The 26,905-nt window shown below is 45.7% G+C and overlaps 1 protein-coding gene across 1 annotated transcript; it reads right to left on the bottom strand.

The window, feature by feature from the left end:
* Positions 1 to 589: 589 nt before the first annotated feature.
* On the bottom strand, positions 590 to 18,164 carry LOC119962497 (olfactomedin-4-like). The gene is made up of 4 exons (XM_038790443.1): positions 17,997 to 18,164; positions 16,917 to 17,129; positions 2,513 to 2,657; positions 590 to 1,532 (listed from the first exon to the last, which is right to left on the bottom strand). Exons 1-4 carry the CDS (start codon positions 18,162 to 18,164, stop codon positions 727 to 729), a joined length of 1,332 nt encoding a protein of 443 aa, XP_038646371.1. The 3' UTR covers positions 590 to 726.
* Positions 18,165 to 26,905: the final 8,741 nt, after the last annotated feature.

The raw sequence follows: 26,905 nt of genomic DNA, 5'->3' as shown, positions 1-26,905 counted from the left end.
GGTTTATCAAACTGATTCCTGGGCTGGTGGGACTGAGGTAGGAGGAGGGATCGAGTCGGTTAGAATTGTATTAGCTGGAGTTTAGAAGAATGAGGGGATTTCATAAAAACCTATAAAATTCTAACAGGACTAGACAGGGACATTGCAGGAAAGATGTTCCCGATGGCAGGGGAGTCCAGAACCAGAGGTCGCAATCTAAGGGGTAAACCATGTAGGACTGAGGAGAAATTTTGTCACCCAGAGAGAGCTTATGGAATTCTCAGCCACAGGAAGCAGTTGAGGCCAAAACATTGTATGTTTTCAGGAAGTAGTTAGATATAGCCCTTGGGGTTAAAGGAATCAAAAGATATGCGGGGGGGGGGGGGGGGGGGGGGGAAGAGTAGGAACAGGTTACTGGATGGTGAACCAAGATCATAATGAATGGTGGAGCAGGCTCGAAGTCCGAATGGCCTCCTCCTGTACCAACGTCCTATGCTTCTACGTTTCTATTTAACAGCTGTCTGAGAATCCATTGTACCAAAGTGGAAAAAGGTTATCCTCGATCACGAGGGACCGTCTAAAAAGAAGAAAGGTAGAAGTTGAAAAAATGTAAAATTTAGCCTCAAAAGAAGAGGATTTTATAGTGCGTATTGTCCATGTCGTATTGAAATGGGGGAAGGGAGGGCAATGATGCATCATGGCTCTTGTGGACATGCCCAATTTAAATTAATTGACATGAATTTGCCGCTAAGGCCCTTTAGGTTTGAACTCAATGTTATAGAACACCAGGTATCCATCATTGAACATATACAGTTTGTGATCTGAAGGATTGTAATGGAGACTTATGACGTTTTCATACTTCTTTTGAAAAGGGATGTTGATAAAACTCTCCTCTCCTGTCTTTGTATCAAAGGTGTAAAAGATCTCTTCCGTTTGAATTGTCAATGTCCGTGTCACATAGAGAACGCCACAGAGCATGAAGGCATTGCTGGCTGCCCTTTTGAACTGATTGGTCTCCCAAGTGGCCTGCACAATGAAGGATTCTTCATTGATTTTACTCACTACAATCTTCCCCTTGCTTTTTTCAGTGGCATAAATCACCCACAGGCCATTTTCATCAACAGAAAAGTCGAGATTTTGATTGTCAGAAGAGCTGTATGAGAATCTATTTCCAGTGACTGCATCTTCTAACAGAACTGTCTGATACTGGTTTGGAGATGATGCATTTGCTCTTGTGATATATCTGTGATTTGAATAGTAATTATAGTAAAAATAATTTTTAAACATCACAACGCCAGACCCATAACCAGGAGTATAGAAAGAAGAGGATTGAAAATGCTCTTGGACAACTAGATGTGTGTAGTCTGAGTAAAGTCGATACTCGTTCATTGTCGGAAATGAAGACTGTGAAGTCACCCAATACATGTTCTTTCTGCCAGGGACTGGATTAGGGTCTTTCCCCCACGCGCCATATCGACGGCTGCTTCCATGATAATTTTTCTGAACGATAAATGGTTTGCTCAAGTTTGCAATTCCTCCGTGTTCACAAGATCCTGGTAGGAGGAAAGGACAAAAGGCAGGATACAAAAACAATTTAGTCTGATTAAATTCTCAAATCTCCAAACTGGTGTTTTTGGTCATTTGCTTTTCTTATTCGTTCATGGGATCTGCGTGTAACTGGCAAGGCTAACATTTGTTGCCTGTCCCAATAACTCAATCGTTTGTTAGGCTATTTCAGAAGGCAACTAATAATCAACAGATTACAATGATCTGGAGTCACATATAGGGCAGGCTTGGTGAGGAAAGTAGGTTTGCTTCCGTAAAAGGATGTTAGTAAATCACCTGAGGAAGGAGCAGTGCTCCGAAAGCTCGTGAATTGAAACAAACCTGTTGGATTCTAACCTGGTGTTGTAAGACTTCTTACTGTGCTCACCCCAGTCCAACGCCAGCATCTCCACATCATGGCTATTTCTGAGAAATGATTAATAATGGATTGCTGAAGCTGATATAACCCTTTCCCCCCGCCCCGTTATGACGGTATTTATTATAAAAGAGATAAGGAGGTAGTAGAGAAGGTGCAAAAGGGATTTTCAGGGACAATACTTCTCAGGACAGGCTGAACTGGCGGGGATTATTTCTCTGGAAAAGAGAAGGTTAAAGGATGATTTGATAGAGATCTTCAAGATTATGAAATGATTTTCGAGGACAGACCTGGCATAGATTTTTTCATTTTCAGAGAAGACTAAAACTAGGGGTTGTATCAGATAATCAGTAAATTTAAAAAGTAATTCAGGAGATGCTTCTTTACCCAAACAGTGGTTAGAATGTGGAATTTGCCACCACTTTGAGCAGTTGAGGCGAATGGGATAAACATGTTGAAGGAGAGGTACCTCAGAAAAGGAATAGAAGGATATGCTAACAGAGTTAGATGAAGAAGAGTATGAGGTTATACATGTGGAAAACAAACACAAATAGACTGGTTGGGATGAATGTCCTATTTCTGTACTGTAAATTCTGTGTAAGACGTCATTACCGAAATCTCCACCCTGGGATCCATTGTGAAGTTTCTGACATTCCTCCAAACGCTGCTGCAGCTCCTTAATTTCACGCCGCATAAGGAGCACGTTGCTCTTATCGTAGTGTTCCAGCTGGTTAACGATGGCAGTCATGTTTCGAATCTAAAGATACATTTCTGTTAGTAACGTTGTTCATGCCCATGTTAATAACATTCAGCGACTGAACTGCCTGAGACTCTTGGCTGGATTCTCCGAGCCTGCGCCGGGTTGGAGAATCGGCGGGGTGGCGCGAGAATCCCACCATGCCGCTCCGAAGCCGGGCCGCTGATTCTCCGGCGACCGGAGAATCGCGCCCGTGCGGTCGCCGCGGCGGGGGTCGGGGGCTGCTAAAATAGGCCCCGCAGTGATTATCTGCGGGCGACTGGCCGAACTTCCACCGAGTCCTGCCGGCGTGGTTCAAACTTGGTACCACCAGGCGGGAGCCCGAACCCACGGTCGATATGGACGTTCTGGTAGGGGGGGGTAGGGGGAATCTGACTCTGGGGGGGGGGCCTCCATGTGGTCCAGGGCCACGATCGGGCGCTTCCGATTGGCAGGCAGCCGCTATCTGAAGGGGGCCTACCTCCTTCCGCGTGGGCCCGCTGTTCGGTCGCCAACACGTTGCTCCGCACCGGCGCGGAGACAGCAACCAGGTGCCAGCCGTGCAGGGCCGGCTTTCGGCACCGGAGCAGCGCACACCACTCCGGTGCCATTCTCGCCTCTGAAGAACAGGAGAATTACTGTGCCTGGGGGCCCATTGACGCCAGCATCGCTCGCTCCGGTTTTGACGCTGGCGTCAACACTTGGTCGCAGTATCAGAGAATTCCGGACCTAGTCTCTGGAAAATTGACAATTATGAGTTTGATAGGGTAGATGTCAGTAAGCCTTTTTCCATTGTTGGGGACTCAAAGGCCAAAACATGTGGTGATAAATACAAGATGGTCACCAGTAAACCCAATAAGGAATTCAGGACAAACGTCTAACTCAGAGAGTGGTAGAATGTAGAACTTGCTGCCAGAGTGAGTGATTGAGCCAAATAGCATAAATGCATTTAAGGAGAAGCTAGATAAGTGCATAAGGGAAAATGCCGATAGAGTTAGGTGAAGAATGATGAGAAGGCTTCAGGAGAAATGCCCTCGCCCAGAGAATGATCAGAATGTGGAACTCGCTACCAAATGGAGATTTTGTTTCTTCATTCATGGGATGTGGGCATAGCTGGCTATTGCCCATCCTTGGGGGCATTTAAGAGTCAACCCACATTGCTGTGGTTCTGGAGTCACATGTAGGCCAGACTAGGTAAGGACGACAGATTTCCTTCCCTAAAGGACATTAGTGAACTAGATGGATTTTACAACAATCGACAATGGTTTCATGGCCATCATCAGACTTTAAATTCCAGATTTTATTTTTATCAAATTCAAATTTCACCATCTGCCCTGACGGATTTCGAACCATTTCCCAGCGTAAACTGGAAGAACAGCACCTCATCTTCCGATTAAGCATGTTACAGCCTTCCGGATTTAATGAGTTCAACAACTTCAGATTGTGATCTTTCTCCTCCACCTTCAATTTTTATTTCTACCAGTTTATTTTAATTTCTTCCATCGATCTGTTTTCCTACACCATTGCGTCCCCCCCCTCTCACCCAACCCCACTTGGGCCATCTGTTCCCTGTTCCTAATTGTCTTTTGACACACTACTTCCCTTTGTTCTGCCAGTAACACATTCTAATCTCTTAATGTGCCACTATCAGCATCCTTCTTAGCCTTGATCATCTCCATTTACATTCCCTTTGTCTTTCTGTCTACAACATCTTTGTCAATCTCCACCTATCGTGAGCCCTCTATCCAGCTCCATGCCCCATCACTCCCACAACAGGATAAATCTGACCCTACTTCCAGTTCCTCTCCAGTTTTGACAAAGAGTCAGCCCGACTCGAAACGTTAACTCCCATCTATGTCCACAGATGCTTTCAGACTTGCTTAGATTGTCCAGTATTTTCTGTTTTGTCCAGAGCATTACCCTGGGTCTCTGGATTACTAGTCTAATGGCAATACCAGTAACCCACTGCCTTCGCAGCTGCCTCCAAGTAGTTGAGATGAATAGTATAAAAGCATTTGAAGGGAAGCTAAGGAGAAGATAATTACCTGAGGAAGAATTTAAAATGTTGACAAGGTGAAGTAGGAGGACGTTCATGTTGAACATGAAGTCTTCCATTGACAAGTGGTGCAAGACGTTGTTTACATAGACTTTAGCAAGGCCTTTGACAAGGTACCACATGGTAGGTGTTGCATAAGATTAAATCTCACGGGGTCCAAGGTGAAGTAGCCAATTGGATACAATATTGGCTTGGCGACCGAAGGTGGTTGTAGAGGATTGTTTTTCAAACTGGAGGCCTGTGACCAGCAGTGTGCCTCAGGGATCAGTGTTGGGTTCAGTGTTATTTTTTTAATCTACATTAATGATTTGAGAATTTAGGAGCATGGTTAGTAAGTTTGAAGATGACACCAAGATTGGTTGCATAGTGGACAGTGAAGAAGGTTATCTAGAATTGCAACGGGATCTTGATAAATTGGGCCAGTGGCATGTGAATGGCAGATGGAGTTTAATTTAGTTAAATGTGAGGTGATGCATTTTAGTGGATAGAATGGGGACAGGACCTACTCAGTTAATGGTAGTGTGTTGGGGAGAGTTACAGAACAAAGAGATCTAGGAGTACAGGTTCATAGCTCCTTGAAAGCGGAGTCACAGGTGGACAGGGCGGTGAAGAAGGCATTCAGCATGCTTCGTTTCATTGGTCAGAACATTGAATACAGGAGTTGGGACGTCTTGCTGAAGTTGTACAAGATATTAGTAAGGCCACACATGTAGTACTGTGTAAAGTTCTAGTCACCCTATTATAGAAAGGATATTGTTAAACTATAAAGAGTGCAGGAAAGATTTACTAGGATGCTACCGGGACTTGATGGTTTGAGTTATAAGGAGAGGCTGGATAGACTGAGACTTTCTCCATGGGGCGAAGGAGGCTTAGGAGTGATCTTATAGATATAATGATCTATAAAATAATGAGGGGCATAGATAGATAGATAGTCAACATATTTTCCCAAAGGTAGGGGAGTCTAAAACTAGAGGACTGAGGTTTAAGATGAGAGGGGAGAGATTCAAAAGGGTCCAAAGGGGCAATATTTTCACACACAGGGTGGTGAGTGTTTGGAATGAGCTGCCAGATGCAATAGTAGAGGCGGGTAAAATTTTGTCTTTTAAAAAGCAGTTAGACAGTTACATGGGTAAAATGGGTATAGAGGGATATGGGCCAAATGCAGGAAATTGAAACTAGCTTTGCGGTAAAAACTGGGCAGCATGGATAAGTTGGGTCGAGGAGCCCGTTTCCATGCTGTAAACCTCAATGACTCTATGACCTGTTACAGTGCTGAAAAGTCAACATTATTGCATCAGAAGCTACTTGAGATCATTTATGTTTACAAACATTTATTTTTCCTGGCACTCCACACCACCACAGCTATGCTGTAGGGTTGTCACTTTTAATACAAGTCAAAACAGGGATAGCAAGACAGAGGTATAAAACAAAGTGTCTTGGATGTGGTAGAAGTTCTGATATTTGTTTTTGTCAATGTGAAAAACATACTGAAAGCTGATAAGTCCCCAGGACCTGATAATCTACATCACAGGAGGTGACCAAAGAAATAGTGGATCTTCCAAAATTCTGTAGCTTCTGGAACAGTCCCAGCAGATTAGAAATGGCAAATGTAACCCTGCTATTTAAAGAAGGAGGGAGGGAGGAAACAGGGAATTACAGATTGGTTAGCCCCACATCATTAGTAGGGAAAATACTAAAGAGTATTATAAAGGAGATGATAACAGGACACTTAGAAAATATCAATGGGATTAGATAAAGTCAACATGGATTTATGAAAGATAAATCATGTTTGACAAACCTACTGGAGCCTTTTGGGGGCATAACTAGTAGAATAGATGAGGGTGAACCGGTGGATGTGGTGTATTTGGATTTTCAGAAAGCTTTTGATAAAGTCTCACATATGAGGTTAGCATGCAAAATTAAATCAATGGGATTGGGGGTAATATTGGATTGAAAATTGGTCAGCAGACAAGAAACAGAGTAGGAATAAATGGGTCTTTTTCGAAGTGACTGGCAGTGACCAGTAGGAACCTGTTGGGATAAATGGTCGGGCCCCAGCCATTCACAATATACATCAATAATTTGGATGAGGGAACCAAAAATGTATATTTCCAAGTTTGTTGATGATACAAAACTTAGTGGGAAGGTGAGTGGTGTGGAGAATGTTTAGAGGCTTCAAGGTGATTTAGACAAGTTGAGTGAGTGGGAAAATATATGGCAGATGCAGTATAATGTGGACAATGTGAAGTTATCAACTTAGAACAGAGAAACAGAAAGGCAGAGTATTATTGAAATGGTGATAGATTGGGAAATATTGACTTACAAAGCGATCTGGGTGTCCCTGTACAACAGTCACTGCAAGCAAGCAGGTATAGTAAGCAGATAGGAAGGCAAATGGTATATTGGACTTCATTAGAAGATAACTTGAGTACATGAGCAAGGATATCTTACTGCAGCTGTGTGGGGCCTTGGTGAGACCACACCTGGAGTATTGTGTTCAGTTTTGGTCTCCTTATCTAAGAAAGGATATACTTGCCATACAGGGAGTCCAGCAAAGGTTCACCAGACTGATTCCTAGGATTGTGTGATTGTTCTATGAGGAGAAATTGGGTCCTCTGGGTCTGTATTCACTGGAATTTTGAAGAATGAGGGGAATCTAATTGAAACATATCAGATTCTGTCAGGGCTGGACAGGCTGGATGCAGCAATGCTGTTTCTTCTGGTAGAACGTAGCGTCACAGTCTTAGGATTTAGGGGAGGCCATCTAGGACTGAGATGAGGAGAAAGTTCTTCACTCAGAGGATAGTGAAGACCATAAGATATAGGAGCAGAATTAGGCCACTCGGCCCATCGAGTCTGCTCCGCCATTCAATCATGGCTGATATTTTCTCATCCCCATTCTCCTGCCTTCTCCCCCATAACCTGATCCCCCTATTAATCAAGAACCTATCTATCTGTGTCTTAAAGACACTCAGTGATTTGGCCTCCACAGCCTTCTGCGGCAAAGAGTTCCACAGATTCACCACCCTCTGGCTGAAGAAATTCCTCCTCATCTCTGTTTTAAAGGATCGTCCCTTTAGCCTGCGACGGTGTCCTCTGGTTCTAGTTTTTCCTACAAACATCCTTTCCATGTCCACTCTATCCAGGCCTCGCAGTATCTTGTAAGTTTCAATAAGATCCTCTCTCATCCTTCTAAACTCCAATGAGTACAGACCCAGAGTCCTCAAATGTTCCTCATACGACAAGTTCTTCATTCCAGGGATCATTCTTGTGAACCTCCTCTGGACCCTTTCCAAGGCCAGCACAACCTTCCTTAGATATGGAGCCCAAAACTGCTCACAATACTCCAAATGGAGTCTGACCAGAGCCTTATCTAATCTCAGAAGTTCATCCCTGGCCTCGTATTCCAGCCTCTTGACATGAATGCTAACATTGCATTTGCCTTCTCAACTGCCGACTGAACTTGCACATTAACCTTAAGAGAATTGTTAACAAGGACTCCCAAGTCCCTTTGTGCTTCGGCTTTCCGAAGCATTTTCCCATTTAGAAAATAGTCTATGCCTCCATTTCTCCTTCCAAAGTGCATAACCTCACACTTTTCCACATTGTATTTAATTTGCCACTTCATTGCCCACTCTCCTAGCCTGTCAAAGTCCTTCTGCAGCCCCCTTGCTTCCTCAATACTACCTGTCCCTCTACAGATCTTTGTATCATCTGCAAATTTAACAACAGTGCCTTCAGTACCTTCTTCCAGATCATTAATGTATATTGTAAAAAAAGTTGTGGTCCCAGCACAGACCCCTGAGGCACAACACTAATCACCAGCTGCCATCCTGAAAAAGACCCCTTTATCCCCAATCTCTGCCTTCTGCTAGTCAGCCAATCCTCTATCCAGGATCTTACCCTGAACACCATGAGCTTTTAACTTATTTAACCTATGGAATTATCTACCACAGAAGGCTGTGAAGGCCAAATCACTGAAAATATATATGAATGAAATAAATAGATTTCTAGACACTAAAGGTGTCAATGGGTATGGAGAAAGCGAGTATGACATTGAGATAGAGGATCAGCCACGATCATGTTGAATAATGGATTCGGCTTGACAGGCTGAATAGCCGATTCCTGCTCCTATATCCTGTGTTGTATAACTAATGTGGGGAATTTTGTTGAGTTGTTAGAATATTATAGAATCATTACAGTGCAGAAGGAGGCCATTCAGCCCATCGAGTCAGCTCTGACCCTCCGAAACAGCATCCTATCTAGGCCCACTGCCCCACCCCGTAACTCCATCTAACCGTTGGACACTAAGGGGCAATTTAGCATGGCCAATCCAACTAATCGGCACATTTTTCGACTGTGGGAGGAAACCAGAGGAAACTTACACAGACACGGGGGGGGGGGGGGGGGGGGGGGGGGGGGGAGAACGTGCAAACTCCACACAGACATCACCCAGGGTCATAATTGAATCCAGGTCCCTGGCAGTGTGAGATAACAGTGCTAACCACTGAGCCACCATGCCGCTGGGGTGTTGAGAGTCTCTGCTTCATGTTGTCTGTTTTCGGACAGGCCGGCCAAACCAGAAGCTGATCAGGCAATCACTGCGCCGGGGCAGGCCTTCCCCTGGAATCATGACCCAGTTAAGAGAGCAGATGGATACAATCAAGGCAAAAGTCTTGTCTATGGATATGCCAGCAGCTCTTATACTTTAAAGGACTTCCGGTGGAGGCCATGGAGTGAGCGGTCAAACATTTGGTGGCCCCCACTCAAGACAGTATTTTTTGGTCTTTTGCTCCGCCCGAAAAGCACATTATTTGATGGCAAGAGGTGCAGGAGTGTCTGTACAAGGTGTTACTCCTCTGGTGTGGCTGGTGGATGAATCCACAAACTAGGAGTGGGGTGAGTGCCGGTGGTCCTGGGAAACGTTTCTGCCCCAAACTGGGATGAAGCGGGTGCTGAGGAAGATTCCTGAATTAGATTCTGTTATAACCTGCCTGAATACTATTGGCTATTCGGTATCCTGAGTATGAGCTCCCAATGAGGGGGGGGGGGGGATCATTGCCAGTTTCACCTGCATAAATAGAGCTGGCCAGTAGTCAGCGTGGGACCAGCTAGAGGAGTGAAGCAGTGGTGAAGTACAACTACTGCGGTATATGTGTAATTGTAAATAAAGTTATTTGTTTTAACTCTACAAACTCATGCTGGATTCTTTGTGGCCCTCACAAAAGATTTGCACCGGTTGATCATGCGGGGGAAGGAGGGGATTTTAATGCGGTTATTGAGCCGAGCTTGGATCAGTCGAGATCGAGTCATTGAAGGTTTAGGCAGTGGCGAGGAAAGCTGAAGGGGTTCATGGAGCACATGCGGGGAGTGGAGCCATGGAGGTTTGGGAGGCCGAGGGCAAAGGAATTTTCATACTTCTCCCATGTGCTCCGGCTGTACTCCTGGATTGACTTTTTTGTGCTGGATAAGGCGTTGCTGGCAGGTTGTTGAGTCGGAGTATTCGGCCATCGTGGTCTCTGACCACGTGCCACATTGGGTGGATTTGCGAGTGGACCGGGAAGGGGGCCCAGCGCCCGCAGTGGAGGTTGGATGTGGGGCTGTTGGCAAATGATGAGGTGTGTGAGCGGGTGAGGGCTGCCATTCGGGAATACTTGGTGCTAAATTATATGGGGGCGGTCACGGCCATCACGGCTGTGGGAGGTGCTCAAAGCGGTGGTTAGGGAGGAGTTTATCTCAATTCGGGTGCACAGGGAGAAAGCGGAGATGGCAAGGCTGGTAGATGATCCCGAGGGTGGACAGAATGTATTCGGAGACCCCAGAGGCAGGGCTGTTGAAGGAGAGGCAGAGGCACCAAATGGAGTTTGGGCAAGTGCCCATGGGGAAGGTGGCAGTATATGAGTACGGTGAGAAGGCGAGTAGAATGCTGGCCCACCAGATGAGGAAGCAAGAGACGGTGAGGGAGATTGGCAGAGTAAAGGACGAAATGGGTGGAGTGATGTTGCACCAGAGGGGGGAATGGTGTGTTTGAGGTGTTTTACAGGAGATTGTATGAGTCGGAGCCCTCGGCGGGGGGTGGGAGGAAATTCGGAGGTTCTTTGACTGGATGGAGGTTCCCAAGGGAGAGGAGGAGTTCGTGCAGAGATTGGCAGCCCAATCAAGTTGAGGGAGGTGATGGAGTGCATGTCCAGATGTTTTGGGCATGTCCAAAATTGTAGGCGGTCTGGCAGGGGTTTGCGGACGTAATGCCCAAGGTGTTGGGGGTCAAGATGGCCCCGAGTCCAAAGGTGTCGGGGTGTTTGGGGTGTCGGAAGACCCGGGAGTCCAGGGGACGAGAGAGGCCTTTGCCTCCCTGGTAGCCCAGAGATGGATTTCGCTCAGATGGTGAGACTTGGAGCCGCTGAAAGTGGGGATGTGGGTGAGCAACCTGGCGGAATTCCTGAGTCTGGAGAAGGTCAAGTTCATCCTGAGAGGGTCAGTTGATGGGTTCACTCAGAGGCGGAAGCTGTTTATTGACTTCTTTAAGGAGGTTTGAGGGTACAGCGGGGGGAATGGGAAAGGCAGGATGGCAGATGGGGGAGATATTGGGGGAGCAGGAGGGTCAGTGGTTGTTGGTTATTTGTAATGTTGAATGTTTATTCTTCGGCTTTTGTTTATTTACATGAAAGTTCCTTGAATTAAATATTTTTGAATAAAAAGCTCTTATGCTCTAAGCAGGCCCCTCCCTTCCCGATGTTCAGTCCCTCAATCGGTCACTGAGTGATCGAGGGACCACCCTTCCCTGCCCGCCAACCTGCATAGGAAGTGACAAGCTGGCCCACCCAGTTTTATCTGTCACCTACCCGCATACTGACAGGCCCGTCCACAGCTAGGTTAATACCTGCAGCAGCAGGATGAGACCCTGAAGTGGTCAATTATTGGCCTGAAAAAGGAACAATCTCCCATCTTTTAATATTTTTAATAATCTTTATTGTCACAAGTAGGCTGACAGTAACACTGCAATGAAGTTACTGTGAAAAGCCCCTAGTCACCACATTCCGGCGCCTGTTCGGATACACAGAGGGAGAATTCAGAATGTCCAATTCACCTAGCAGCACGCCTTTCTGGACTTGTGGGAGGAAACCGGAGCATCCGGAGGAAACTCAAGCAAACACGGGGAGAACATGCAGACTCTGCACAGACAGTCACCCAAGCCGGGAATCGAACCTGGGACCCTGGTACTGTAAAGCAACACTGCTAACCACTGTGCTACCGTGCTCCCACATTGAATTCCATTTGCCAATTTTCTGCCCACTCACATAATCTGTCAATATCTCTCTATCAATATCCTCTCTGCACAGCCTACCTTCTACATTGCCCTCTTTGTCTTCATCAGGCCATCACCTGTCACCCCCTCCTCACCTTGCACTCCAACCCCGGTCGAATTTCGGACCTTTGGCGTGATGGCTGCATGTATCCCACAGCGGAGTGTCATTCAGATCGACACTGGTGGAGGGCACCAGGGGAGAATGAGACCCTTGTACTCCCCAGTCCCAGGCGCTGTACTGAACCAATGCGGTGATACAGGAGGGTGAAGTAGCATGGGGCTGTCCATGAAGACCAGCTTGGTATGGAGATGGAAGACAGGAACCGATTTGCCCTGGCAGAATGGTGAACAGTACAGGAGGAGGAGGGCGCAGCACGAGTCAGAAAGTTGTTGCACTCACTTCAAAGTCTCTGGTGAACTGCCTCGTGCGTGCTACTGATTAGCAATTGGGTGTGAGCTGCGCAATTTTCCGCTGGTGTGACCCAAGATTCGAAGGCCTGACAGGATTCCAGCAAGCAGCTGTTTTAATGAGCAGTCATGAGACACAAATGAATGCAAACGGGTTTTGTGCCACCTGCCAGTAGGCTGACCAGACCACCATCAACCCGCCATTGAGAGAATTGCAACTTAATTTTATTTCAGCAGATTTCCGGCATTTTGCCTCCCGCCAGATTCTCCACACCCGCCCACCATCAAAGCTGCTGTGGGCGGGTTGGGAGAATTCTGCCCATTGAGACTGCAGGCATTAATTGAAAAAGAAAGGAAAAGAGAAAATGTAAAATATTAACAGCATAAAATAAATCAAAGTCTTACACAAACATACGGAACTTGGAGAGTGCATGTTCACTAAGAACAGGGGGACCTGGGACATAGTCACAGGGCTTTAAATATGGAAAGGAAGTAAAATAAAGTGCTTTAGAAAGTGGATGGCGTACTTGGCTTTGCAAATAGTGACATTATGGCACGGAATTTAATGCTCAGCCGGCATAAATCTGTGATTAAGTATTCTGTCAGGACCCTGGAGAAGGTATAGAGGAGGTTTACCAGAATAATACCAGGGATTGGGGGGTTCAGTTATGTGGCCTTACTGGAGAAGCAGCAATTTCTCCTTTGACCAGAAAAGGTTAAGAGAAAATCTAATAGGAGTATTCAAATTATGAGGTGCCTTGATAGAACAAGTAGTGAAAGTGAGATGGAATCAAATTCTACAGGAAGTTTGAAAAGGCATTTGGGCATGACTTGAAGAGAACTAATTTACAGGGTTTGGGGGAAAAGGGCTGGGGAGTGAGACTAAATTGGCCTCATTCTGTATTGTAAAGATCTGTGGGGAGGATTTTCTCTGGGGGCTTTTTAACACATTCATTTGAAATGTGGTTCAGAAGTGCGCAATGTTGGGAAACAGTCACTCTTTGTTAATTTCCCCAGGGTGGTTAGAGAGATGGCTGGCCACCCAATTTAGAATGGCAAGTTGGCTTTCGAACCTGGAAGGCCAGTGAGCTTGAAAGGAGCAGCATGCTGTGATGGCATCTAAGTGTAGGAGATGGAGTTTCAAAATGGAGGTACCCTCCAACCTTTTTAAAATTTAAACTAAAAAAAAAATGGCTGTGTAACACCCAGGTAGGTGGGGAGACGGCTGCCTGGAGCAATAGTTTCCTGATCTGTGCCAAGAGGCTGCATGCAGGCAGTTCAACCTCCCCCCCCCCCCCCACCTCCTGCAGGAACTGACTGGAAAATTTTAATCAACCTCCTTTAATTGTCCTTAATATGTTCGTTATGAACCACGTGAGCTACTTGTGTTCATGTCCCCTCATCCCATTTTGAGCGGGGTGGATTGGCGCTGGGCGAGTGGCATGCCAGATAGTAGTGGTATTTTCTCACCCACCCAACCACTTGCGTCTCTGCTCCCGGCCCAGCAGGGCCCAGAAGTCAAGTTCTGTGATTCTATGCCATGCTTTTTCAACTTAACCTGTATTAGGAAGACAATGGTGGTTTTAAAGGATTTATTATTGTCATAGCGTTCAGCCGCACAGAGAAGGCCCCTCAGCCTCTCGTGTCTGCGCCATTCAAAAACAACCACCTAACCATTCTAATCCCATTTTCCAACACTTTTCCCATAGCCTTGTCTGCCTTGATATTGCAAATGCACATCTAAATACTTCTTAAATTTTATGAGGGTCTCTTTCAGGCAGCGAGTTCCAGACTCCCACCACCCTCTGGGTAAAAAGGTTTTCCCTCACATCCCCTCTAAACCTCCTGCCCCTCACCTTAAATCTATACCCCCTGGTCATTGTCCCTCCTTCACCAAGGGGAAAAGTTTCTTCCTGTGTACTCTATCTATGCCCCTGATAACTTTATACATCTCAATCAGGTACCCCCTGCACCAAGGAAAACCAACCAATCTATCCAATCTCTCTTCACAACTAACACTCTCCAGCCCAGGCAACATCCTGGTAAATCTCCTCTGCACCCTTTCCAGTGCTATCATATCCTTCCTATAATGTGTATTCCAGAACTGTTCACAATACTCCAGCTGTGGCCTAACCAACATTTTATCCAGTTCCAGCATATCCTCCCTGCTCTTAAACTCTATGCCTTGGCTAATAAAGACGAGAATTCCATATACCTTCTTAACCACTATATCCACCTGCCCTGCTACTTTAAGGGACCAGTGCACATGCACACCAAGATCCCTCTGATCCTTGGTGCTTCCCAGTGACCTGCCGTTTATTGTGCAGTCCCTTCCCTTGTTTGTCCTGCCCAAGTGCATCACCTTGCACTTATCCAGACTGAATTCAATTTGCCACTGACCAGCCCATCAATATCCTCCTTAATCTCAGGCTATCCTCACCATTTACCACCTCACCAATTTTCATATTATCTGTGAATTTACTGATCAGCCCTCCTGCATTCAAGTCTAAATCATTTGAATAAACCACAAGCAGCAAGGGTCCCAACACTGATCCCTTCGAGACCCCACTGGACACAGGTTTCCACTCAGAAAACACCCCTCGACCATCACCCTCTGCTTCATGTCACTCAGCCAAATTTGGATCCAGTTTGCCAAATTTCCTTGGGCTCTTACCTTTGCTATCAGTCTACCATCTGTGGCCTTATCAAAACCCTTGCTGAAGTCGAAGTAGACAACATCAAATCCATTTCCGTCATCTGCACACCTGGTCACCTCTTCAAAAATTTACATCAATTTTGTCAGACATGAGCTCCCCTTAACTAAACCTGCTGACTGTTCTTGATTATCCCTGCCTCTCCAAATGCAGATTAATTCTGTCTCATAATTGCTTCCAATAGTTTCCCCAGCACTGAGGTCAGACTGACTGGCCTGTAGTTTCCCGGTTTATCCCTTCTTCCCTTGTTGAATAATTGGCTATCCTCCAGTCCTTCAGCACCTCTTGTATTAGTAAATATTAGAATTAAGGTATCGTTTTAAGTGGGTTTAATTTAATGTTTCTGTGTTTGAAGGGTAAAACCTAGAGTTAGATTAATGTAGAACAAAGGTGTTTGTATGTGTGGAGATTGTTTTCAATTCCAACTGTGATTCTGTTGTGCTTAGAGAGGTATAATCCATGAAGAGTAAATTTCAGTAAGTTGTTGCTCAGTAACATGAGACCACTTTCCAGGAGAAGGGCTTCCCTTTGCTCTTAGTTTAAAAAAAATTAAAGTGCCCAATTCATTCCCCCCCCAATTAAAGAGACAATTATAGTAATCAGATTTAAACTGGGAAAGCAGATTTCAGAGGTAAATGGAACATTTGGTGCAATTTTAATGCAGTCTGGGAATGGAGAGTTTAAGCAATTGTGAACAGTTTGCACAGCAGTCAAGAAAATAAATACCAATGGGCTGGTGTAAAATACTGGACTGGATTCGCTGTTAAAAGTGGAGCAGAAGCTTTGTTTAGAAGTGTCATTTGGTCTGGATTTCAAAATGCAAACTGTTTAGGGTAGGCAGTATTATGCGAGAAAAGTTTGAAGCATGTTTTGGGAGTGGAGTTTGGAAATTCTCATGTGACAATCATCTGGGGGCATTCTGATGAAAAATTCACAGGCACCAACTTTGGGCAGCGTGTCATAGAATCCCTACAGAAGAAGGCCACTTGGCTCATCGAGTGTGCGCCGACCCTCTGAAAGAGCACCCTACCTAGGCTCACACCTCTACCTGATCTCAGTAATCCCACCTGACCTCTGGACACTAAGAGTCAAATTAGCATGGCCACTCCATTTAAACTGCACCTCTTTGGACTGTGGGAGGAAACCGGAGCCCCCGGAGGAAGTCGATGCAGACACGGGGAGAACGTGCAGACTCCACAGAGAAAGTCACCTGAGATTGGAATCAAACCCAGGTCACTGGTGCTGTGAGGCAGCAGTGCTAACCATTGTGCCACCATGTTGTCCACATTTGACCACAATCTGTGTTCAAAGGGATTTTGCGTTAATGAGGCCATTGTAGCTTCAAACGTATTTTGTCATCCGTGTTAATCTTAAAACCTGTGTGTGATTGTTAAGCTGGGGGGGGGGGGGGGGGGGAGGGAGAGGGGGGGGGGGGTTTTAAAGCCGTATTGTATCATAATCCAATTTTTTTCATGATTAATAAACATTTTCTTCCTGTTGTTAAAAAGAAATTAGGGGTTTGTGACTCTGTCCTTCCACGTTTTGCACAAAAAAAGTAAACGTTACGGTCTTTTGAGCCAGAGTTTCATTCTGGGATCTTCCTGTCCAGTTATAGCATCAACTGGGATTGTAACACCTGCCATCTTTGAAGATTTGTGTATGATCCGATGCCATATCTTGCTTGTTGCGGTGGCCCCAGTCCTCCGTGAGGTCCCGCTGCCACCTTCTATGCTTGATAAAGAGAAAATACAGACATTGCTGTGTTAACTGGTCTCTCAACTGCATCACATAATCACCTCCTCAAACAGTGTTTCGAACACATGATTGTCCCCCTGAACCGACTGCATCAGCTCAGTGATGAGGTGTTCCATCTCCTTCAGTTCAAAGCGCAGAAGCTCAAAGTCAAGTTTGGTGAATGTTTCTTCACTGTTTTCCATCGCTTCAAGCCGCTTAGTCAGATTCATCAATTTTTCTCCATACTGAATAAGCACACTCTCGTACAGTTCAAGCTATCAGGGTTCAAGATATTCAGATAAGAAAGAATCGTAAGAAAGCGCCAATATGTAAAGACTTTAATTTTGATATATCTAATTCTTTCCCATCAGTGTTTGCTGTTTCTAAGGAAAATGCAAAAAACACAAATCAATGTTAGTTGGTGAGAGGAAGGTGCGTTCTGAGCTCTAAATTCCAATTAAGGGTGTAACTCAGGCATCCTCTTCACACAGGGGCCAATATAAAAAATGGAGCTGCTATTTTTTCTGGTGTGCTTTAGATCCCCAAGTGAACCTCTTATCCACTGTTTGGTGTGTAGGCTGAACATTTGGCATTACCAAGGTCAGGGCCAAAAGAATTCCCGACAAAGGAATTCCCTCTTTCTAATCCCATCTCTTCTGTCCTCGTGGGTTATGATAGGAGAGGACAGTGGTTCTGCCTCAATCAGTCTTGGACAGAAACTGGAGTGTGAACCGGGAATGGGTCTTGGGCAATTTTGAACTCCACTGCACCCCTGGCAGAGGTAAACCAGGAATTCTGAGTCCAAATGTCAAAATAATAGAAATAAATCAATGGGCACAATTGGACAAGTTGGCAACCAAACTAATAGCCGTAGTGTAATTGGTCTGCCTATGAGGCCAAACATGGGATATTTAGCCTTGTTTTCTTCGTGGCTGCCACAATGATGTTTTTTTTATCATTTTGCCATGACCTGATGTCATCAAAATCACTTGGAGCTGCTGTCAGAGACACAGAACTATAAATACACTTGTGAAAACTTTCATGCTAACATTGACAAGCACTGCTAATAAGCTCTAATAGATTAAGAATATATGAAGCAGATCAATACACAAATAAGTATCAGTCCAAATTCTTTACTTCACCTTTGAGATTTCAGTTTCCACTTGCTGAGAGAGGTTTTGGTAGGACTGTTGCAAATTTCCAACTTTATCTGCTGGAAATGTTGTATCAGGCAGGAAAACTTGACACACACACTGTCCATCGCCATTAATATCTCCAGTAACGTTGCCTTGCTGCATGGGCTGAGACATTTATAGATTTTTTAAAATGGGAACAGTCAGAGCTAGATTAGTATAAGGTTATCCAGCGAGTTACTAATGTCCTTTGTAATTCTCAAATTCTAGCATCTGCCAATTGCCCAGAGTATTTAAATTTAATATATAATTAAAGTTACATTCATATGAAATGACAACAAAGGCCAGGGAAGAAATCAGGTTGCAGGTAAGGAGGAAAGTGGGTAAATACATCTGGAAAGAAACAGTAGTTTAGGTGTGTGGAATACCATAGAAACAAATGCAATACTTTTCATGGGCCCTTATTTGAAAAAAAAAAGAAAATCGCTTATTGTCACGAGTAGGCTTCAATGAAGTTATTGTGAAAAGCACCTAGTCCCCACATTCTGGCACCTGTCCGGGGAGGCTGGTACGGGAATTGAACCGTAAATGTTATTCATAAGTACAACCAGTGCCTCGTTAATTATTCTCCATTTTGGCCATAAGATTTGTTAGTCTTCAGCCTCTTCGTCGAACATGAAACTCGTGGCTGAAGCTCCATTGAAAAATAAATGTGACGTGACTGGCAATGGTGAAATTGATGACAAACAAAAGAATGGCCGTCAGTGGTGGAGCAATTTAGATGAGTTGAACAATTAGGCAGAGAAAGTACAAGTGAAATTGAACACTGTCATTAGTTGAGTGAAACGTACTTTAAAAATGTAAGGGTGGAATTTTCCCATTTTCTGGGCAGGACAAGCAGTGATTAGCTTGGTGGTGTACGAGTGTTTGCACCATATTTTTAGCCACTTTAGCGGAGAAAAGATTTTCTTTTAAAAAAAAATAAAATTTGAAGTACTCAATTTTTTCCCCCAATTTAGCGTGGCCAATCCACCTACCCTGCCCATTTTTGGGTTGAGGGAGTGAGACCCACACAGACATGGGGAGAATGTGCAAACTCCACACGGACAGTGACCTGGGGCCAGGATCGAACCCGGGCCCTCGCCGTCGTGAGGTAGCAGTGCTAATCACTGCGCCGCCTTGCCGCGCCAGGAGAAAAGATTTTCACGGGATTCACGCCACCTCTTTGGTGGGCAGCCAGACATCAGCTGGAATCCTCAATCAGCAGAGCTCTCCACTTAAAGCCCACCGCAGGGCTCTCCAGCTACTTCTTCAGGGTTCAACAAAGAGAATGGCTGCAAAGAAGTCTGCATCTCGACCTTTGGAGGGGCCAGGCTGAGACACCCTCTACCTGCACACAGGGAGGAGACCCTCAAGCATGGTTATCAACCCACATGTGAGGCAGGGTAGCGCTGGTTCGTGCCAGCTCCCAAAAGAGGAGGGCAAGCATCCAGTGCCACAAAAGAATGACCTCTACGAGGGTAAGTCACTCTTCTTAACACTCTCTACTCACAACCTCACACACCCATCTCACATCCTTAGAGCTCATTCACTGCCACCTCAAGGGAAACCGTCACTCGCTGTCCCACACTCATTCTCATCTCCCCTATAGCTCATCTCCTCATTTCCCCTCTGCTCCCACTCACCATCTAAACATGCCATGCATCCTTACCATCAGTCCTGGCAAGGGGCACGTTTACACTCTCCTCATCTGTCTTCATAAGAACATAAGAACTAGGAGCAGGAGTAGGCCATCTGGCCCCTCGAGCCTGCTCCGCCATTCAATGAGATCATGGCTGATCTTTTGTGGACTCAGCTCCACTTTCCGGCCCGAACACCATAACCCTTAATCCCTTTATTCTTCAAAAAACTATATCTTTACCTTAAAAACATGTAATGAAGGAGCCTCAACTGCTTCACTGGGCAAGGAATTCCATAGATTCACAACCCTTTGGGTGAAGAAGTTCCTCCTAAACTCAGTCCTAAATCTACTTCCCCTTATTTTGAGGCTATGTCCCCTAGTTCTGCTTTCACCCGCCAGTGGAAACAACCTGCCCGCATCTATCCTATCTATTCCCTTCATAATTTTAAATGTTTCTATAAGATCCCCCCTCATCCTTCTAAATTCCAATGAGTACAGTCCCAGTCTACTCAACCTCTCCTCATAATCCAACCCCTTCAGCTCTGGGATTAACCTAGTGAATCTCCTCTGCACACCCTCCAGTGCCAGTACGTCCTTTCTCAAGTAAGGAGACCAAAACTGAACAGTAGGACAAGCTGGCTACCCCCTAACCACACCCTCCACCCAAGATGCCTTGCTGGTTGGCCCCTGCCTCTGCACCCCTCTATCCAACTCTTGTCTGACCCCCCCTCCCCCCCCCCCCACCCCACCCCTGAGGCTCAATGCTAGGTTCCACCCCAGAGTCCCCATGCCTGGACCACTTCCCATTCCCCCTCAGAGGTGAGCTTTCCAATTGCACATTTTTAAAACCCTGTTGTGAATGGCACTGACATGATTTCATGCTGCCATAGGCAGATTTTCCAGCGTGGGGGAGGATTGTTTTGGGTAGGCCCAATAATAACATTATGTTTTTAAATATAAATTTAGAGTACACAATTATTATTTTTTTTCCCCAATTAAGGGGTAATTTAGTGTGGCCAATCCACCTACCCTGCACATCTTTGGGTTATGGGGGTGAAACCCACGCAGACACGGAGAGAATGTGCAAACTCCACACGGACAGTGACCCATGGTCGGGATTCGAACCCGAGTCCTCAGAGCCGTAGTCCCAGTGCTAACCACTGTGCCAAGTGCCGCCCCCAATAATAACATTAGAATGAATGCAAATATGGTTCCTGACGCTGTATGATGGGAATTCTGAGACGCCATTGGCAGGAAGTGGGCAGTACAATAAATCCACCTGTTTATGGGCCGAGCCCACCAGTAGCCCGGGCAGCGGGATTCACCCCATGTCCAGGGGGTGATCGATGGGACGCATGTACCCCTACAAGCACCGCCGCAAGAAGGCAGGGTTCCTCTTGCTAGTAAGTCTGCGAACATCTTCCGCAGGTGCAGGGCGAGAACTGATGCAATCCATCGGATCCCACCAGCATGGAGTTGATGCTCTCCATTACCTCTCCCAATTCTATTCGTGCTTCCAGCTCCCCCTATCTATCGTGCCCCACGACAGGCATGTCCAGTCCATCGACGAACCATTTCAGCTTTGAGACCCCATCGGGGGGTTCGTAGGTGTACAAATCCCGCAAGAGAAACACAAATCAGTAGGACATATTTAAAAACCTTATACCTAAATGCATGCAGTATTCGTAATAAGGTCAATGAGCTGACGGCACACATAGCGACAAATAGGGATGATTTGGTGGGGATTACTGAAACATGGTTGCAGGAGGACTGGGTCTGGGAGTTAAATGTCCGAGGGTACTCAGTATCCCAGAAGGATAGACAGGATGGAACAGGAGGTGGAATTGCTTTATTGGTTAAAGATGACATCAAGGCTGTATTAAGAAATGACATTGGCACTCAGGGCCAAGATGTTAAATCGATATGGGTGGAAATAAAAAACAAGGGAAAAATCTACTTGGTAGGATCAATTTACAAGCCCCTGAGCAATACTTTCAAAGTGGGGTATAGTATGAACCAAGAAATAATGAGGGCTTGTGAGAAGGGCACAACGGTAGGCATGGGTGATTTTAACATGCATATTGACTGGATCAATCAAATTGGCAAAGGGAAAATTCCAGGGAAATTCAAGGGAAAATTCATAGAGTGCCTGAGGGATTGTTTCTTAGAGCAATATATTATGGAGCCAACCAGGGAGCAGGCTATTTTAGATTTACTATTATGTAATAAAGAAGAGTTGATAAATAGTTTTGTCATTAAGGATCCTCTTGGAAGGAGTGATCACAGCATGCTAGAATTTCAAATTCAGATTGAGCGGGAGAAGATAGAGTGCCAGACTAGAGTTTTAGCATTGGGCAGAAGTAATTATACAGACCTGAGAAAAAAGTTGGCCCAAGTAGACTGGGCACAAATAATTGAGAGTGGGACAATTGGGGAACAATTGCGGATGTTCAGGGAGATATTAAACACCTCTCAATTAAAGTATATGCCCGAGAGGACGTGGAATTGTAAAAGGGAGAAAAATGTTCAATGGCTAATCAAGGAAGTCAAGGAGGACATGAAGGCAAAAATTAGAGCATACCATACTGCAAAAGCTAGTGGTAAGGTGGAAGATTAGGAGAATTTTAGGGGTCAGCAAAAAGCTACTAACAATAGAATCAAAAAAGCTAAAATTAACTACGAAAAGAAACTAGCAGAAAATATAAACACATACCAAGAGCTTCTATAAGTAGATAAAGAGGAAGAGAATAGCTAAAGTAAATGTTGACCCTTTAGAGGATGATCCTGGTGTGGTAATAATGGGGAACACAGAGATGGCAGAGGCACTGAACCCAATATGTTGCCTCTATCTTCACGGTAGAGGATAATAAAAAAATTCCAAGAACTGAAGTTAATGCAGAGGAGCTTAGCGCAATAACCATCACTAGCGGGAAGGTATTGAATAAACTAATGGGACTAATGACAGATAGGTCTCTGGGATGTGATGGTCTGCACCTTAGGGTAGGCATTAAAGGAGGTGCAGCAGAGATAGTGGATGCATTGGTTATGATATTTCAAAATTCCCTGGATTCTGGAAAGGTCCAGGAGGATTGGAAACAAGCTAATGTAATTCCGCTACTCAAAGAGGGACAGAGGCAAAAAGTAGAAAACTATAGATTGGTTAGCTTGAGCTCTGTGGTGGGGAAGTTGCTGGAATCAATCCTTAAGGAGAAGATGGCTGAACATTTGGAAAGACAAAGCTCAATCCACCATTGTCAGCGTGGTTTTATGAAGGGTAAGTCATGCTTGACAAACTTGCTTGAGTTCTTCGAGGACGTAACCAGCAAGGTGGATAATGGTGAACCTGTGGATGAGGTGTATCTAGACTTCCAGAAGGCGTTTGACAGGATGCCACAAAAATGATTGACCCTGAAGGTGAGATCTCGGGGTTGGGGGTAAAGTACTAGGTTGGATTGATGATTGGCTGGCTGACAGAAAGCAGAAGGGTGGGTAAAATGGATGCTTCTCTGGCTGGTGAACTGTAACTAGCGGGGTGCCGCAGGGTTCAGTCCTCAGACCTCAACTGTTTACAATCTATATAAATGATCTGGAAGCAGGGACAGAGTGTAGCATAGCAACATTTGCAGATGATACTAAAATAGGTGAGAAAGCAGGCTGTGAAGAGGAGGTACAGATTTTTCAGACGGATATAGGGCCAAAATTTGGCAGAAGGAGTCTAATGTTGATAAGTGTGAGGTTATCCATTTTGGCCGAAAAAATAGGCAAATTATTATGTAAATAGAAAGCAGATTCAAAATGCGCCTGGACAGAGGGATCTGGGTGTCTTTGTTCATGAATAACAGAAAGTCTTTGCAGGTAAAAAATGTAACAAGAAAGGCAAATGGAATGTTAGCGTTTATTGCAAAAGGACTGGAGTATAATATTAGAGAAGCATTGTTGCAATTGTATAGGGTGTTGGTGGGAGCACATCTGGAGTATTTGTCCAGTTTTGGTTTCCTTATTAGAGGAAGGATGTGGTGGCATCGGAAGCAGTTCAGAGGAGGTTCACCAGATTGATTCCAGGGGTGAAGGGGTTAACTTATGAGGAGAGATTAAACAGTTTGGGTGGGCATGTGGGCAGCATGGTAGCATGGCGGTTAGCATAAATGCTTCACAGCTCCAGGGTCCCAGGTTCGATTCCCGGCTGGGTCACTGTCTGTGCGGAGTCTGCACGTCCTCCCCGTGTGTGCGTGGGTTTCCTCCGGGTGCTCCGGTTTCCTCCCACAGTCCAAAGATGTGCGGGTTAGGTGGATTGGCCATGCTAAATTGCCCGTAGTGTCCTAAAAAGTAAGGTTAAGGGGGCGGTTGTTGGGTTACGGGTATAGGGTGGATACGTGGGTTTGAGTAGGGTGATCATTGCTCGGCACAACATCGAGGGCCGAAGGGCCTGTTCTGTGCTGTACTGTTCTATGTTCTAGTTTGGGTGGAGTTTAAAAGGATGAGAGGGGATCTGATCGAGGTATATAAAATACTAAAAGGGATTGATAAATTAAATGTAGACCAAATGTTCCCTCTTGTGGGGCAATCTAGAATGAGAGGTCACAGATTTATGTTGAGAGACAGTAGTTTTAAAACTGAGATGAGGAGGAACTACTTCTCGCATAGGGTGGTAAATTTTTGGAACTTGCTGCCCTATAGTGCAGTGGAATCTGAGTCATTAAATGGTTTCAAGAAGGAGATAGATATAATTCTGATTTAAAAAACGGGTTAAAGGGATTATGGGGAACAGGTTGCGAGGTGGCTTTGAGACCTGGAAGAGGTCAGCCATGATCTAATTGAATGGTGGAGCAGGATCGAAGGGCTGAATTACATAATTCCTAAGTTCCTATGGCAGCTCACCTGTTGTCTGTGTATTTCAGAAAGCAGTGGGGAGTAACATCTGTGATAGATTTGATACACAATCGCAGGGGTGAGGAGAGATTGTAAAAGTGCATGTTTGGAATAACTTGTCAGAACTCAATTGGCCAGGCAGTGAAATATAGAAGTCAAGCCTATATTGCGATCCTGGTCCAGACCCCAACAGTTGGTAGGATACCGGACAAAACCCAATATTTTATTCAATTTGTAAGACTGTGAGAAAAGGATACTTCGCTCCAGGAGTGACTCCAGGCACAAATAGCGATATAATATATTAAAACACAGGGTTAAACTAACTTTAACATCCTACAGCAAATAGCTTACAATTACTAGTGAGCGCTCGCAGTGCTGAGGAACACGAGGCGTGACTCGCATTGAATAAGGGGCCTGAATGGGGAACGTGCAGCCGAGGCCACGCATAGCCCTGTTTTGTACAGAGGAGAGCTCTGCTCGCCGGAACTCCCCGTTGTAGTTGGAGATAAGGATGCCATTTTTAGATGCCATCCTGATTTCCGAGGCCCTTAATATGATCCCCAACATCCCCCCAAATGCAATATAGGAGGGTCCCCGGCTCCCCCCAACATCCATGCTGGGCAAGCCCGGCCCAATTACGTGTGCGCAAAAAATGTCAGGTTGGCATCTTGGCAGTGCCAACCTGACACCCTGCCAGCGGCACCTTGGCAGTGCCAGGCTGGCACTTCCAGGGTGCAAAACTGGCAATACCAGGGTGCCCAGGTGGTACCAGCAGTGCCAGAGTACCACCCTGCCCAAAGGCATGCAGGTGGGGTTCTCCAATCCCCTGGAGACCCCCATGAGTGCCGTTCTGTATGGTCCCTGTTTGTGGGGACCAGTTTAAAAAAAATATATATATACTTTATTCATAAAATTTATAATAAACATTACAGAACATTTCAAATTGTCTTGACTGTACATTTCCAAAGTTACACATTCACTTGTCTTTCTTCAATTCAATTGGGATGACATTACACAGCTATCCTACTTTAAGTTACAATTCGTTCTTAAATATTTATAGTGTACATTGGAGTATTGTATATTATATTGTACATTATACATTGGAGTATTGAAGACCCGGACTGAGGGGTTTTACACTGTTACCCGCCCCTCGGTGTACATTTGCTGGTAAGACCTTACACTGTGGTCTTTCCCCATTGCGCCTTGGCGGCAGCTGCCCCAAGCTTGAGTGCGTCCCTCAGCACGTAGTCCTGGACCTTGGAATGTGCCAGTCTGCAACACTCGGTTGAGGACAATTCTTTGCACTGGAAGATCAGCAAGTTTCGGGCAGACCAAAGAGCGTCTTTCACCGAGTTGATGACCTTCCAGCAGCAGTTGATGTTTGTCTCGGTGTGTGTCCCTGGAAACAGTCCGTAGAGCACAGAGTCCTGTGTCACAGAGCTGCTCGGGGTGAACCTTGACAAATACCACCGTATCTCTCTCCAGACCTTCTTTGCAAAGGCACTTTCCACAAGGAGGTGGCCGACCGTCTCATTTCCCCCGCAGCCACTCCGAGAGCAGCGTGCAACGGTGCTGAGCCTTCGGGTGTACATGAAGAATCTGACGGGGAGGGCCCTTCTCACCACCAGCCAAGCTCGGTCTTGGTGCTTGTTTGTGAGTTCTGGTGATGAGGCGTTCTGCCAGATGACTCTGACAGTCTGCTCAGGGAACCATCCAACGTCCTCCACAGTCTCCTTTTCCCTGAGGGCCTCGAGGACATTGCGTACTGACCACTGCTTCATTGCCTTGTGGTTAAAGATGTTTTTCTTCAAAAATGTTTCCACGAGGGACAGGTGGTACGGCACGGTCCAACTACTTGGAGCGTTCCGCGGCAATGAGGCCAGGCCCATCCTTCGTAACACCGGGGACAGGTAGAACCTCAGTATGTAGTGACACTTGGTGTTTGCATACCGGGGGTCCATGCACAGCTTGATGCAGCTGCACACAAAGGTGGCCATCAGGATGAGGGAGATGTTGGGTACGTTCCTCCCTCCTTTATCCAGAGGTTTGTACATTGTGTCCCTTCGGACACGGTCCATCTTGGATCTCCAGATGAATTTGAAGATGGCCCGGGTGACTGCTGCGGCTTAGGGTCGGGTAATGGACCAGACCTGCGCGACGTGCAGTAACACCGAGAGTGCCTCGCACCTGAATACCAGGGTTTTGCCCGCAATGGAGAGGGAGCGTTGCTCCCACCAGCCCAGTTTCTGTTTTACCTTGGCAATGCGCTCCTCCCAGTTTTTGGTGCACGCCCCAGCCTCTCCGAACCATATCCCCAGCATCTTCAGGTAATCTGACCTGACCGTGAAGGGGACAAAGGACCGGTCGG

This window comes from Scyliorhinus canicula, chromosome 2 (genome assembly GCF_902713615.1).
Source record: "Scyliorhinus canicula chromosome 2, sScyCan1.1, whole genome shotgun sequence".
Taxonomy (NCBI): domain Eukaryota; kingdom Metazoa; phylum Chordata; class Chondrichthyes; order Carcharhiniformes; family Scyliorhinidae; genus Scyliorhinus; species Scyliorhinus canicula.
The sequence above is the reverse complement of the archived record's forward strand: the minus strand, read 5'-3'. Positions and strand labels throughout refer to the sequence as shown.